Genomic DNA, 12,509 nt, shown 5'->3' with positions numbered 1-12,509 from the left:
TTAGCTACGTTGAATTCCATTTGCCACCTTTCTGCCCAGCTCTGCAGCTTTTCTATATCCTGCTGTAACCTGCCACATCCTTCCTCACTGTCAACAACTCCTCTGACTTTCGTATCATCCGCAAACTTGCTTACCCAACCTTCTAACCCCTCTTCCAGGTCATTTATAAAAATGATAAACAGCAATGGTCCCAAAACAGATCCTTGCGGAACACCGCTAGTGACGGCACTCCATGAAGAAACTTTGCCATCAACTACTACCCTCTGTCTTCTTCCATCCAGCCAATTCCTAATCCAAACCTCCAACTCACCCTCAATGCCATATCTCCGTATTTTCTGCAGTAGCCTACCATGGGGAACCTTATCAAACGCCTTACTAAAATCCATGTATACCACATCTACCGCTTTCCCCTCATCAACCTCCTTCGTCACCTTTTCAAAGAATTCAATAAGGTTTGTGAGGCACGACCTGCCCTTCACAAAACCTGGAGGATTGCAAATGTTATGCCCTTGTTCAAGAAGAGCAGTAGAGATGACTCAGGTAATTATAGACCAGTGAGCCTTACTTCTGCTGTAGGAAAGGATTATAAGAGATAAGATTTATAATCATTGAGCAAGAAACAATTTGATTTCAAATAGTCAACGTGGTTTCGTCAAGGGCAGGTCATGTCTCACACACCTCACTGAGTATTTTGAGAAGGTGACCAAGCATGTAGGTGAGGGTAGGGCAGTTGACATGGTATACATGGACTTCAGTAAAGCCTTTGATAAGGTTCCACATGCTAGGCTGTTGGAGAAAATGCAGAGGCATGGGATTGAGGGCGATTTAGCAGTGTGGATTAGAAACTGGCTTTCTGAAAGAAGGCAGCGACTGGTGGTTGATGGAAAATATTCAGCCTGGTGTCTGGTTACTAGTGGTGTGCCACAAGGATCTGTTTTGGGACCACTGCTGTTTGTCATTTTTATAAATGACTTAGACACGGCATAGATGGATGGATTAGTAAATTTGCAGACGACACTAAAGTCTGAGGAGTAGTGGACAGTTTGGAAGAATGTTACAGGTTGCAGGGGGACTTGGATAAACTGCAGAATTGGGCTGAGAGGTGGCAAATGGAGTTCAATGCAGCTAAATGTGAGGTGATGCACTTTGGGAAGAATAACAGGAAGGCAGAGTACTGGATCAACGGAAAGATTCTTGGTAGTGTGGATGTGCAGAGGGATCTTGGGAGTCCACGTACGTAGATCCCTGAAAGTTGCCACCCAGGTTGATAGTGCTGTTAAGAAGGCGTACAGTGTGTTAGGTTTCATTGGTAGAGGGGTTGAGTTCCAGAGCCGCAATATCATGCTGCAAATATACAAAACGCTGGTGCGGCCACACTTGGAATATTGTGTACAGTTCTGGTCACCATATTTTGGTAAGGATGTGGCAGCATTGGAAAAGATACAGAGGAGATTTACAAGGATGTTGCCTGATCTGGAGGGATGGTCTTATGAGGAAAGGCTGAGACACTTGGGTCTGTTCTCATTGGAGAGAAGGAGGCTAAGAGGGGATTTGATAGAGACATACAAGATGATCAGAGGATTAGATAGGGTAGACAGTGAGAGTCTTTTTCCGAGGATGATGACGTCAGCTTGTACAAGGGGATGTAGCTACAAATTGAGGGGTGATTGATTTAAGACAGATGTCAGAGGCAGGTTCTTTACGCAGCAAGTGGTAAGGGCGTGGAATGCCCTACCTGCTAATGTAGTCAACTCAGCCACATTAGGGAGAGTTAAACAATCCTTGGATAAGCACATGGATGATTTTGGGATATTGCAGGGGACCAGCTGAGAATAGTCCACAAGTCGGCGCAACATCGAAGGACCTGTTCTGCGCTGTATTGTTCTATGTCTTAAAGGAAACAGAACCAATCCTTAAGAATTTGTACCATTCCAGAATTATGATTTAGATTTAGCATCATGATGGAAAGAGACAAAGAACAGGAGAATCTATTCTAAATTAGGGGAAAGCAGACTTATCAAAACTGAGAGATGATCTGGCAGAAATGAATTTGGCAAAATATATCCTATGACAATCCTAACAGATAATACTTTAAAAAGCTTTGAAGTTTCAGCAAGCACAAGTTGAAATAAAGAAGAAAATTATGAACCTAAATACAGGAAACATAAAACAAATATTGGCTGGCAAAATTAAGGAAAACAAAGATATTTATTAGTACTGTAAGAACAGGAGAACAACAAAAGCAAGTCTAGGATGTACATGGTAATTTGAAGGTGGATGCAGAAGATGTAGGCAGGTTCTTTCTTTTGTGAAGACAGAGACAAAATTAAGAGGTGATGCAGACATTCTAATTCAAGAGAAGTAAAAAATATTCACTAAAAGCAGAATGAGAAGGGAAATATATGATTAACTGACCTACAAGTGGTATCCTAGACTGTTAAAGGATGCCAGGGAGGAAAAAGCAGATCCCCAGAGCACAAGTTTCCAATCTTCAGTAGATACTGGTGAGGTACCAGAGGATTGGACTTCTGCAAACATTGCACCATTGCTTAAAAAGGTGAAAGGGATAGGCCAAATAATTATAGGCTCGTCAGTCTGACTGCGGCAGTGGGCAAATTGCTAGAATCTATCCCGAGAGATAAGATTACCTATTACATAGAAAGTCATGAATTAATGAGGGATAGTCAGCATGGATTTGTTAAGGGAAGGTCAGCTCTTGTTGATAATGTTTTGTGGAAGTACCCAGGAGGACTGATGAAGGGAGCGCACTGGATGTTATCCACATGGATTTTAGTAAGACATTTTATGAGCTCCCACATGGTAGACTGGTCAGAAAAATTATAGCCCTTGGACAATGATCAATTATATTCTTCCAAAAGTTTTCCACAGGACTCAGGATTGGATTCATTGCAGCTTGTGGTCTAAGTATTTTTATTTATTCACTCATGGAATGCGAACATCACTGGCTGGACCAGCATTTATTGGCCATCGGTCACTCCCCCTGAGAAGGTCGTCAGCTGCCTTCTTGAACAACTGCAGTCCATTTGGTGTAGGTACTCTCACAATGATGTTAAATGCATTGGGCAAAGTATTGAATATCAGAGGTGGGATACAATGTCAGAAAACGTACAAGACACTGGCTAGGCTAGTACTGGACCTTTATGTACGTGTATGCCGTTCTAGTCACCACGTTACAGCAAATACAATTTCTTTAGAGAGTGTTCAAAGGAGATTTAAAAGAATTATGCCAGGACTTGAGAACTGCAGGCATGAGGAAAGACTGGATAGGCCTATGTGGTCTTCCTTAGAAGGGAAGAACTGAGGTGACTTAAGAGTCAGAGTCATACAACATGGAAACATCCCTCAGTCTAACCTAATCATGCTGAATTGGTTTTCTAAACTGAACGTTTGCCTGCGATTGGTCCATATCGCTTTAAACCTTTGTAAAATGTACCTGTCCAAACAGCTTTTAAATATTGTAATTGTACCCGCCTCCACCACTTTCGAACTCCCCGGTGCCCTTCTTCTTCAAGGCTTGAGCATGGACTGCTTTAGTATCTGACGAGTTGCGAATGGTGCTGAACATTGCACAATTAAACATCCATACTTCTGATCTTACAATGGAGTGAAGTTCATTGATGGAGCAGCTGAAGATGGTTGGGTGTCAGACGCTACCCTGAGGAACTCCTGCAGAGACGTCTTTAATTAAAGCATTAAAACTAATGATGAGGTTTTACAGAATAGATAGGGGAACACTTTCCATCAATCAGGAAAAGACTCAGATTTATGGTAAACTGGCACAAACGAAAAGGGAGGGGAGATGAACTTTGAGTCAGTTGGTGTTACATGGATTGTGCTGTCTGAAAGGGTGTTTGGAGCTATTTAATAAAAATGAATTCTAAATCAAACCAAAGGATTATGGAAACAGCGGGGGGGGGGGGGGGGGGGGGGGGGGAGGACTAACTTAACAGCACTGACTAACAACTAGCACAGGTGCAATTGTCCAAATGTACCTCTGCCTGCGCTGTCTAATCCTACTTTATATTCTGTCTTGCACAACATTCTGGTCAGCACTGCAGGAAGAACACGCCCCAGGAGTGCTGTGGGATCTTGCATATCCACCACTCCCCAGGAGTGCTGTGGGATCTTGCATATCCACCAAACAGGACAGAGTATCAGTTTAACAGCCAGATAACAGGACGGGGCGGGAACTGCAGATGCTGGAGATTATTGTGGTGCTGGAAAAGCACAGCAGGTCAGGCAGCAGCTGAGGAGCAGGAAAATCGACAGCACCATTCTAGCACCACTCTAATCCAGATAACAGGGCTCACCCTCAGCTACAATCCAGTATGAAATCAAATATTGAGTTTAAATCAACAGAAGGAACTGAGCTGGAGACAAGGGTGAATCAGCTCAGCTAAGTTCAGGCCAACAACACCTTTCGCAAGAGAGCAGGTTCAGGTAAGACATTGCTTTGGCCTTTTTAAACGAGTTCTCAATAATAGCCACTGAGTGTGGGTCACAGGAAGCAGAAAATGACAGCAGTTGTACTTTCCACACTCACCAGTTTGTGTCCTAATATGGTCTTCTCAAACTTGCCATCATAAGCACCCCAGATTTTAATCAATTTGTCAGCAGCTGTGGAGCAAGACAAAAAAACCTTCAGCTTTGAGATAGAGCAACCTTCATTTACATCGGGCCAGAGAGCTGCCCTGCTTAGTGAATCCACTGCTGTATGAAAGCCATGAGCTGTGGTCATCAATCTCATCCAGTACTTTCTTCTGCCATCCAAACCAGAACCACCCCTATGGCCCATCCCTGTAATCCTGCATTTCCCATGGCCAAACCACCTTGCCTGCACATCAATGGATTGTTGGGGGAAACCTGAACACCCAGATGAAACCCACTCAGACACAGGGAGAACGTCTGTATGGGTTTGCACAGTCGTCAGAGACTAGAATCAAACTCGGGTCCCCGGCATTGTAGGCTGTAATGCTAACTACTGAACCAGCGTCACCCTAAAAGTCAACAAACCAGGCAATTGGTGTGTTACAACAAAGACTGGGGTAAGGGGTGAGAAAGGAGAAAGTGCGCAAGACAGGAAGGGCAGGTGATGAGGGGAATAATTTCACTTACCACACTATGCATTAGGGATTCAGTCACATTGTCGCTAGCATCTCGCCACAATGAGCATGGTATTTAGCTACTGTCTGCTGGGATGGATTCCTGATGATCAAAACTGACACTACATACTCTCTCGTGATATAAATGAGTAATGTGACAGATCTACTTACAGGAACTTGCCAGCCATTCTCCATTTGGACTGAACTTCACTGATGACACAGCCTTGGTATGTCCAGCCAGTGTGAATTTCAAGGTATAATTTGGTTTCACTGCAGAAGGCTGTTATTTAAACAAAAAAAAGAGATTGTTATATGATGCTTGATTGACATTACTCCCATCACTGATGCTCAGTAGCAGGAGTGAGTACCACCTACAAGGTCCACTGCAGAAATTCATTAAGGATCCTTAGCCAGCTCCTTCCAAACCCACGACCACTTCCACTTAGAAGGAAAAGGGCAGCAGATACGAGGAAATGCCACCACACCTGCAAATTTCCCTCCAAGTCACTTATCATCCTGACTTGGAAATATTATCATGCTCCTTCAGTGTTGCTGGGTCAAAATCCTGGAATTCCCTCCCTATCTCCATTACACACCCGCCCACAGCACAGAGACTACACCAGTTGAAGGCAACAACTCACCATCACCTTCTCAAGCAGTAATTAGAAACAGGCAATGAATACTGACTCAGCCAGCAATGCCTAGATTACAGGACCAAATAAGTACAATTAAATAAGCTTAGCAATTCAACTTTCCACTTGATGCCAGAAACCATCAGCAATGGAAATGGCAATTTTGGTGACTGACAGATGGCCCAATAGAAATCGTAGGCTGATTCTCTGGAATGGAGTTTGAAACTACATACTTCTAACCGAAATAAAAACAGAAAATGCTGGGAAAAAAAACTCAGTAGTTTCAGCAGCTTCTGTTTAGTGTGAGGAAGATACAGTAAATGTTTTAGGTCTGTGACTATAGAACATAGAACAATACAGCGCAGAACAGGCCCTTCAGCCCTCAATGTTGTGCTGACCTGTGAACTATTCTCAGCTCATCCCCCTACACGATCCCATCATCATCCATGTGCTTATCCAAGGATTGTTTAAATCTCCTTAATGTGGTTGAGTTGACTACATTGGCATGCAGGGCATTCCATGTCCTTACCACTTTCTGCGTAAAGAACCTGCCTCTGACATCTGTCTGAAATCTATCACCCCTCAATTTGTTGTTATGCCCCCACGTACAAGCGGACGTCATCATCCTCAGAAAAAGGCTCTCCCTGTCTACCCTACCTAATCCTCTGATCATCTTGTACGTCTCTGTCAAATCCCCTCTTAGCCTTCTACTTTCATGGGCGGCACAGTGGCTCAGTGGTTAACACTGCTGCCTCACAGCGCCAGAGACCCAGGTTCAACTCCCGCCTCAGGCGACTCTCTGTGTGGAGTTTGCACATTCTCCCCGTGTCTGCGTGGGTTTCCTCCGGGTGCTCCGGTTTCCTCCCACAGTCACAAAGATGTGCAGGTCAGGTGAATTGGCCATGCTAAATTGCCCGTAGTGTTGGGTGAAGGGGTAAATGTAGGGGAATGGGTCTGGGTGGGTTGCTCTTCAGAGGGCCTGTTTCCACACTAAGTAATTTAACCTAATCAGAACAGACCCAAGTCTCTCAGCATTTCCTCATAAGACCTTCCCTCCAGACCACGCAACATTCTGGTAAATCTCCTCTGCGCCTTTTTCAATGCTTCCATATCCTTCCCGAAATATGGTGACCAAAACTGTACACAGTATTCCAAGTGTGGCCACACCAGCGTTTTACATAGTTGCAGCATGATATTGTGGCTCCGGAACTTAACCCCTCTACCAATGAAACCTAACACACCGTATGCCTTCTTAACTGCACTATCCACCTGGATGGCAACTTTCAGGGATCTATGTACATGGACTCCAAGCTCCCTCTGCACATCCACACTACCAAGAATCTTCCCACTGACCCAGTACTCTGCCTTCCTGTTATTCCCAAAGTGCATCACCTCACATTTAGCTGCACTGAACTCTGTTTGCTACCCCTCAGTCCAGTTCTGCAGTCTATCCAAGTCAAATTGTTGCTCACTCGATGATTATAAATCTCATCTCTTAATCCTTTCCAAAACCTTTCCTACAGCAGAAAAAAGACTCACTGGTCTATAATTACCTGGGTCATCTCTACTGCCCTTCTTGAACAAGGGCATAACATTTGCAATCCCCCAGTCCTCTGGTACTAAACCTGTAGACAATGACGACTCAAATATCAAAGCCAAAGGCTCTGCTATCTCCTCCCTCGCTTCCCAGAGAATCCTCGGATAAATCCCATCCGGCCCAGGGGACTTGTCTACTTCCACTCCTTCTCGAATCGATAACACCTGTTCATAACTAACCTCAATCCTTTCTAGTCCAATATCTCATTAGATTAGATTACCAACAGTGTGGAAACAGGCCCTTCGGCCCAACAAGTCCACACCGACCCTCCGAAAAGTAACCCACACAGACCCATTTCCCTCTGACTAATGCACCTAACACTATGGGCAATTTAGCATAGCTAATTCACGTAACCTGCACATCTTTGGACTGTGGAAGGAAACCGGAGCACCCGGAGGAAACCCACGCAGACATGGGGAGAATGTGCAAACTCCACACAAACAGTCATCCGAGGCTGGAATCAAAGCTGGGACCCTGGTGCTGAGAGGCAGCAGTGCTAACCACTGAGCCACCATGCCACCCTCATACCTCATTCTTCTCCTCGACAATATTCTCCTTTTCCTGAGTAAACACAGATGAGAAATGTTCATTTAGCACCTCTCCGAGCTCTACAGGGTCCACACTCAACTTCCCACTTCTGTCTTTGATCGGCCCTATTCCTACCCGAGTCATCCTTTTATTCCTCACATACCTATAGAAAGCTTTAGGGTTCTCCCTTATTCTATTTGATAAAGACTGCTCATGTCCTCTCTTTGCTCTTCTTAACTCTCTTTAAATCTTTCCTAGCTGATCTGTAACTCTCCATCGCCTCATCTGAACCATCTTGTCTCATCAACACATAAGCCTCTTCCTTCTGCTTAATAAGAGATGCAATTTCTGTAGTAAACCACGGTTCCCTTACCTTATCACTTCCTCTCTGCCTGACAGGGACATACCTATCAAGGACACGCAATATCTGTTCCTTAAACCAGCTCCACATTTCCATTGTCTGCATCCCCTGCATTTTGCTACCCTATTCTATGCATCCTAATTCTCGCCTAATCACATTATAATTGCCTCTGCCCCATTGATAACTCTTGACTGTGGCATATACCTATCCCTTTCCATGGCTCAACTAAATGTATCTGAATTATGGTCACTCTCTCCAAAGTGCTCACCTACAACTAAATCAAACACCTGGCCTGGTTCATTACCAAGCACCAGGTCCAGTGTGGCCTCTCGTCTTGTCGGACCTTCTACATACTGTGTCAGGAAACCCTCCTGTTCACATTGGACAAATCTGATCCATCCGAAATATTAGATTTATAGCATTTCCAGACTTTCACCTGATCCTTTGAATAAACTGAATATGCTGGCCACATAGCTATGGCTAAACAAAATTATGCTTAGCATCTAAAGTGCCCTAGCAAACATCTTTCACAATTCACCTTGTTTTGATTAGAGGAAGAAGGTATCGACTGCGTTTTTGTGCACTCTGACTCAGATTTTTTATCTTCAGTGGCCATTGTTGTTGAGCACACCAGCGTAGCAGAGTCCCGCTGTTTTGACGGTGAGGAAATTTGCTTTGATCGAAAACAACTCCCTTTCCCAGTAACAGCTGGTGTGGCCAGAGTGCCTGTAAAAACCAGAGAAGAGAAAATTGGCAGTCTGGGTCATAACTCAAATTCACAAGAGCAATGTGATGGAATATTGCAGACTCCTATATTGCAATCACACAATGAATTACTGGACAAATTAACTGGGGAAACTGCTTCAAGTTACCAGCATTAAACAAACTAGTCACTAAGGTCTCTGTCTACACAGCTACTACACTCCATCCTACGCACAAACTCACCTTAGAATATTCTAATACACTCTCTTTTCTCAATGTGCTACTCAAGAAATGTGTTAATGAGTTCACTCCGGCTGTCTATCAAAAGCCCACCATCTCTGGTCAACATACATGTTAGGATCTGAATACTTCTTTGTACCAGAGGATTTGTTGTATCAGCATCTTAGAAATGGGGCATGAACAACTTACTTGCAGGACAATGGCTATCCTGATTGTGTAACTGCTCAATACAAAGAGCTCAAACTCACAAAGAAACCAAAGGCAGTCACTTTCAAACTTGAAAAATGTCTCCTCCACCTCAAACTACCCTAGAACATATTCTCAAAATATCTCAAGAATGTGAACATGTTCAAGCATTCTGCTCCTGTATAGTAGAAACAGGACGGAGTCATCAGTCTTAAACAATTTTGTCTTCCACATAATTAAGCGACATTATGTAGTAATTTCCGTGTCAGCGCAATGCTCGGTATACAGACTGTGCATAGCAGGATTGGTTGATCAAATCAAACAGCATGCTCCTTCAGGCACAGGACAGACAGTATTCACCTAGCCCATGCTTATGCAATCCAGAACAAAGCATCTACTGTGAAGTGATCCTGTGATTGTAATAAAATGTTGAACAATCCAGAGTATGCTAAAAGTTAGACTAATGACCAATTTAAGATAATCAGTTGCATTCTTATTTGATTCACTTCTGTTTGATAGAGGCAACAAACACTGACCTGTCTCTCAAAACAGAAGAAATGTGTGCAATCCTTGTATCTTTGTGGGATGGTCCAGGGTACCTATAGTATGTCACAGCTTTCTCCACATCAACACCAGAACCAATTAGGTTCGACTCACCAACCAATCAGCACTGGCTGTTTTGCTATACTATAACCTGCTGTGATTGTTTGCAGTTCAGTATCTTTCGCATTTGTTCTGATGAGCTTGAGACAAAAACCTTCAATATCTCTTCTTATCAAGAAGCATTGATAACCTTATGCAGTTAGACTCAGTGCCTCTATTTATGAAGTCTAAGATCCCAGATGCTCTGCTGAGCACTTTCGCAGGATGTCTTACTACCTTAAATGTAGGTCAAACCATGGGTACCTGGCTCTACACACACCTTTGTCAGAGTGCATTAAATTGATTCTGTCTCTATCTATTCCTTTCCTCAAAATGCATGACCTCACATTTCATCTTAAAATTTGTTTATATTGGCCTACTCAACTTGCACATCTTCATCCTGTTGCAGTCGACTGGTATTATCCTCACTTCCCCACATGAGGGGTGTGCCATCTCTGCTACTGTTTTGTTAGCATTTGTGTCCTTGATAAATGAGTCAACAGCATTCTTTTCAAAATTTCCTCACCTCCTCAGCTTTAGCTATTGGCTTCCCCTCTTTATTAAAACCACTCAACTTAATCAGCTGCAAGCTTTCTGAACATATTGCCACTGATATGGCTTCTGAGCTTCTTGCAAACAGTGCCTCTCAGTATCTGCAGCACCATACTGTGCTGCACTGTCCATTATCCCACCCATTAACTCATCTCCTGGGTCACTTGCCAACTCTGGGATTGGACATAAATTTCATGACAGCTAACCTGTACTTTAATCAAGAATGGTCCCAGACTGTTAGCTGACTGTTGAGGAAAAATATTGCCTCTAGGAGTGCAAAATTAATAAAGTTTAAGTGTTAACCTTTAGTCCACTAACATAGGCAAATACGGCAAGTGACAATTCCCCTATCAATCCATCACCTACAGGTTCCAATGCCAACAGCTCCCAACAGCAGCAGTGATTCACTCCATCAGCTCTCCTGACTCTTTAGTCGAACTTACATCAAACGATGTACCACCTGAGTGACCTGCTCAGCTAAAATTGCATACTCACATCCAGTCAATTATACAGAGTATCTCCTTCAGTCTCAAATAAATGGAACTTCTTGACCCCTTTTTACAAATCATTCTATTTCCTTCACTGCTCCATGTTCCTCCTTCCAAACCTAGACAGAACACACTAAGACATTCGACAACTCAGACAGGGGAAATTTACCAAGGACAGGGAACGGAATGGGTCTGTTGTGGCTGCCAAGGCTCAAGTGTGGACAAAGTACTGTATCAAGTGGATAGTGTGAGAATAAAAGAGTCATGTGCACACGTACACAGGTTGGAGTCAATAGGCTGAATGCTGGGGGAGTGGCTACCCTTTAATAGAATTTTGTTCTTGCTCCCCTTTTTTTGGTACAGCACTTGTGAATCCAGCATCTCTCGAAACATGCACTGTACCTGAGATCAGAGTCCTACTCTATAGGACAGGATTGTCAGGGATGCAAAGTCACATATCCCATTTTATGGTATTAAATACTGTGTTGACCCAACTCTTTATTCACAAATATTCTGAGAAGCTTTGGAACATTTAAAGTGTTTTAATGTATCAGTGTGAAAAAGGTACAAGGTGCTGGGTGGGCAGGGTAGCAGCTGAGCAGGGCACTGAGGTCAGGTCAAGGAGCACTGCATATAAAATAGAGTGATGTCTTGGAGTCAAATCCTGGGGAGACTGACATTCACAGGTGGAACTCAGATACAACTGGAGATTCTTTAGTACAAAAAACTGCCAAAGAAACTCAAATGCTCTACAGTGCTTCAAGATGCAAACACAACAGTCAGACTAGCACTTCAACCAATTAATGAGGAACAGCCACAGACAGATAATATTACTGGAGGAAATAAATGTCACAAATAAAGAGGCTATTAGTCCAGATAAACGAGAATAATGTCAAGCAAGACAAAGTAAAAGGAAATATTCAAACTGACAATGAAGAGACAAAGAGACATGAGACTAGGAATACAAGAGGAATGTAACTCACCTCGCGACTCCCCAAAGTTTGTCCACCATCTGCAAGGCACAAATCAGGAAGGAATGGAATGGAATACTCCCCACTTGCCTGGGTGGGGGCAGCTTCAACAGCACTCTAGAAGCTGGACACCATCCAGGACAAAGCAGCCCGCTTGATTGGTACCACATCCACAAACATCCACTCCCTCTGCCACTGAACCTTAGTAGCAGCAGTGTGTATTATCTACAAGATGCACTGCAGAAATTCACCAAAGATCCTCACACAGCACCTTCTAAACCCACATACACTTCCATCCAGAAGGACAAGGGCAGCAAATGCAGGGGAACATCACTACCTTCAAGTTCCCTTCCAAGCCATTCCCCATCCTGACTTGGAAATATATCGACGTTCCTTTACTATGGCTGGGTCAAAATCCTAGAATTCCCTCCCTAAAGGAATTGCGGGTCAACCCACAACAATTTGGATTTGTGAAGGGTAGGTCTTG

The 12,509-nt window shown here is 43.6% G+C and overlaps 1 protein-coding gene across 3 annotated transcripts in view; it reads right to left on the bottom strand.

Annotated features, from left to right (window-relative positions):
• wdr5 (WD repeat domain 5) overlaps nt 1-12,509 on the bottom strand; it is a 63,019-nt gene that overhangs the window by 37,318 nt on the left and 13,192 nt on the right. For 2 of the 3 annotated variants that reach the window (XM_043687308.1, XM_043687309.1), the window contains exons 2-4: nt 8,780-8,967; nt 5,295-5,403; nt 4,565-4,638 (exon numbers count right to left, since the gene is read on the bottom strand). In XM_043687308.1, coding sequence (XP_043543243.1) covers nt 4,565-4,638; nt 5,295-5,403; nt 8,780-8,857 — 261 coding nt within the window. In that variant the 5' untranslated portion in view covers nt 8,858-8,967. Of the gene's footprint in view, nt 1-4,564; nt 4,639-5,294; nt 5,404-8,779; nt 8,968-12,034; nt 12,064-12,509 lie in introns of all 3 variants that reach the window. The other variant, XM_043687307.1, reaches the window with a different exon arrangement.

Source organism: Chiloscyllium plagiosum, chromosome 3, assembly GCF_004010195.1.
Source record: "Chiloscyllium plagiosum isolate BGI_BamShark_2017 chromosome 3, ASM401019v2, whole genome shotgun sequence".
In the NCBI taxonomy this organism is placed as follows: Eukaryota; Metazoa; Chordata; class Chondrichthyes; order Orectolobiformes; family Hemiscylliidae; genus Chiloscyllium; species Chiloscyllium plagiosum.
Note: the sequence above shows the minus strand (reverse complement) of the source record. Positions and strands in the feature narration are given on the sequence as shown.